Raw genomic sequence first — 2,906 nt, 5'->3', positions numbered from 1 at the left:
AGTCCTGGGAGCCGATGGTCCCCGCGACTCCCGGGTGTGACGTTGAAGATATCGGCCTTCTGAGCCTACTGCGGTGGTCAAGAGGTGGGTGTCTTTGGAAAGTGGGTAGTGAGAGTAGCGAGGATGCGGGTGAAGAAAACCCAAGGGCCCCAAATTCAACATAAGCGAGGTTTGCGAGCTCTCAGCAAGGTACAGACCTACTTCGAATCCGGGCGCAGAGCGTTGGGGGTGGGGGAAGGCGCAAGCTCCCCGGCCAATCAGACGCGAGCAACCTCAGCCCAACCCCGGAGGCCCTTCCCCTTCCCCCGCCCCACTGAAAGGGGAGGAGCTTGGGCTGTTTCGATGGCTTTGGGTTGGAGCAGGGGAGAGGGTGGCTCCGTTTGCCTCCTCGCTTTGATGATGCTGTGCGAGCGGCTTCGGGGGCCCTGGGGACGTGCGAGTCACTGAGGGTGGGCTGGGCCTTGGGGCCCGCGTCCATATCCCCGCCGATTGGTCCGCCCCGCCTGCGAGGCGAGGTCCTCCGGGATTCCTAGAGAGGACGCGGAAGTGCTTTCGGGGGGGTGGGATCTAACCGTTTAACCCCGTTGGACAGGGCAAGATTGGACTTGGTTACTTCCGGCGAGGAAGTGTTGGGAAGTGTCGGCTTCGGTTTCTCTCCGTGGGAAGAACCGCATCTTCCCAGCCTCGGCTGCGGGGAGCTTGATGTTCCAGGAGAGCTCCCCTAGAGTGGGGCCTTGAGGGGAGAGGGCAGGGGCTTCGTGACTGGACGGGGGTCCTGTCCCTAACCTTGACCGGGCCACAGTCTCTGTATCTCTGGGTCAGGGGCCATTCTGAGGAATCCAGGTTCAGATGTGTACCTTATAAACGCTGCTTCTCTTTGGGACCGATGGAGTCTCCCCTTGGCCTGTCAAGCTCTTGTAAGTTAGAGGACAGGCTCAGTTTTGACCATTATAATGATTTTCACCCCTATTCCGACTTAAGTTTGTCTTATGGTAGAGAGAAGGAGCGGCTGCGTCTGGACTAGTCTTGTCCCGTTGTTTATATGGAATGTAAAGTTCTTCACTCTAAAACTGTGTTTTAGGTTGGGCCTGATGTTAGATTTGTATGGCTCTCTAATACACTTTTTAAATGTTGGCGATATTCCTTATTACTTATCATTTTGTGGGTGAAGTGATGGCTACTTTGTAGTCCTTATTTTTAAGTAATTACTTTGTTGAGTAGTCATCTTTAGTATAGATGACCTCTTTGCCATCTGTCTTTGCTAATAATGATTCCCAATACGTCAGTAGGTTGCATGCTACTGAAAGTGTCCTTCAGAAGATCTTAAAGAGTAGAAAACCAATTGGTTCAGTGTAACACAGCCAGCCTCAAGGGACTTCCCTCTGAGTTGGAATGATAATGACCGAATCCCGGGAAGTTATAGACTTAGACCCCCCAGCTGAGACTTCCCAGGAGCAGGAAGACCTTCTCATAGTGAAGGTGGAAGAAGAAGACTGCACCTGGATGCAGGAGTACAACCCTCCAACGTTTGAGACTTTTTACCAGCGCTTCAGGCACTTCCAGTACCATGAGGCTTCAGGACCCCGGGAGGCTCTCAGCCAACTCCGGGTGCTCTGCTGTGAGTGGCTGAGGCCCGAGCTGCACACAAAGGAGCAGATCCTGGAGCTGCTGGTGCTGGAGCAGTTCCTGACCATCCTGCCTGAAGAGTTCCAGCCCTGGGTGAGAGAACATCACCCTGAAAGTGGAGAAGAGGCAGTGGCCGTGATAGAAAATATACAGCGAGAACTTGAGGAACGCAGACAGCAGGTGAGTCAAAGAGAAGCTATATGAGCAGTGAAGGAGAGGAGTGAACGATCTGCTGAGCAGGGGTGAGATTCTTAGTCCTCTGGTGCTTCATTCATATTCTTTTGTTCTCCTGGGATTAGGTACCCTGTGACTTCCTGCCACTCCAGCAAAGAGAAGCAATATCCAGTGTGTTAACCTGTAGAAGACAATCTGCGATTTTGTTTATTTTTTAAATTACTGTATTGATTGATTGATTGATTGATTGATTGTTGAGACGGAGTCTCGCACTGTCACCCAGGCTGGAGTGCAGTGTCGCAATCTCGGCTCACCGCAAGCTCCGCCTCCCGGGTTCCCGCCATTCTCCCGCCTCAGCCTCCGGAGTAGCTGGGACTGCGGGCGCCCGCCACCACGCCTGGCTAATTTTATTTTTTATTTTTTATTTTTGTATTTTTAGTAGAGACGGGGTTTCACTGTTTTAGCCAGGATGGTCTCGATCTCCTGACCTTGTGATCCTCCCACCTCGGCCTCCCAAAGTGCTGGGATTACAGGCGTGAACCACCATGCCCGGCCACTGTGTTTATTTTTTGAGTGACATGATACAAAATTCAAAGAGGTACATAAGGTTATAATGAAAAGTAAGTTTTCCCCCTATCCCCAATTTCTCTCAACTGCCTAGTTCTCATCTGTGTATTCTTACAGAGCTGTACCGTATTATGTATGTATAAGCATATATATATGTCTCATACTTTGGAAAAACTCAATTGTCTTTTAAGTCACTGTACACTTCTGCCTCTTTTTTCTTATATCTTGGTTTCTTCCATGCCACTGCCATTACAGCTATCTCGCTCTTTGAAATTGCATTGTATTAACGTCTATGGAAGGAGTTTGAGTTGTTCCATTTAAATTGTTCCTTGAGATTGTTTAATTTGTATTATAACAAACTTTGCTGCAATGAATATCTCACCAATGTATGAATATATATATGTATGTATGTAATATACATATGTATGTGTATATATACATATGGGCTGGGCATGGTGGCTCACACCTGTAATCCCAGCACTTTGGGAACCTGAGGTGGGAGGATCACTTAAAACCAGGAGTTCCCGCCGGGCGCGGTG

General features: G+C 49.7%; 1 protein-coding gene across 3 annotated transcripts in view; it reads left to right on the top strand.

Moving 5' to 3' along the window:
* Nucleotides 1-2,906, top strand: part of ZKSCAN5 (zinc finger with KRAB and SCAN domains 5) — a 38,641-nt gene continuing 35,735 nt past the window's right edge. Inside the window, exons 1-2 of one of the 3 annotated variants that reach the window (XM_011985757.1) lie at nucleotides 1-84; nucleotides 1,352-1,806. In XM_011985757.1, the coding sequence (XP_011841147.1) occupies nucleotides 1,393-1,806 (414 nt within the window). In that variant the 5' untranslated portion in view covers nucleotides 1-84; nucleotides 1,352-1,392. Of the gene's footprint in view, nucleotides 85-303; nucleotides 511-1,289; nucleotides 1,807-2,906 lie in introns of those variants that run through there. The other 2 variants (XM_011985760.1, XM_011985756.1) reach the window with 2 other exon arrangements.

The sequence above is a fragment of the Mandrillus leucophaeus genome, unplaced genomic scaffold, assembly GCF_000951045.1.
Source record: "Mandrillus leucophaeus isolate KB7577 unplaced genomic scaffold, Mleu.le_1.0 Scaffold29, whole genome shotgun sequence".
Classification (NCBI taxonomy): domain Eukaryota; kingdom Metazoa; phylum Chordata; class Mammalia; order Primates; family Cercopithecidae; genus Mandrillus; species Mandrillus leucophaeus.
The sequence above is the reverse complement of the archived record's forward strand: the minus strand, read 5'-3'. Positions and strand labels throughout refer to the sequence as shown.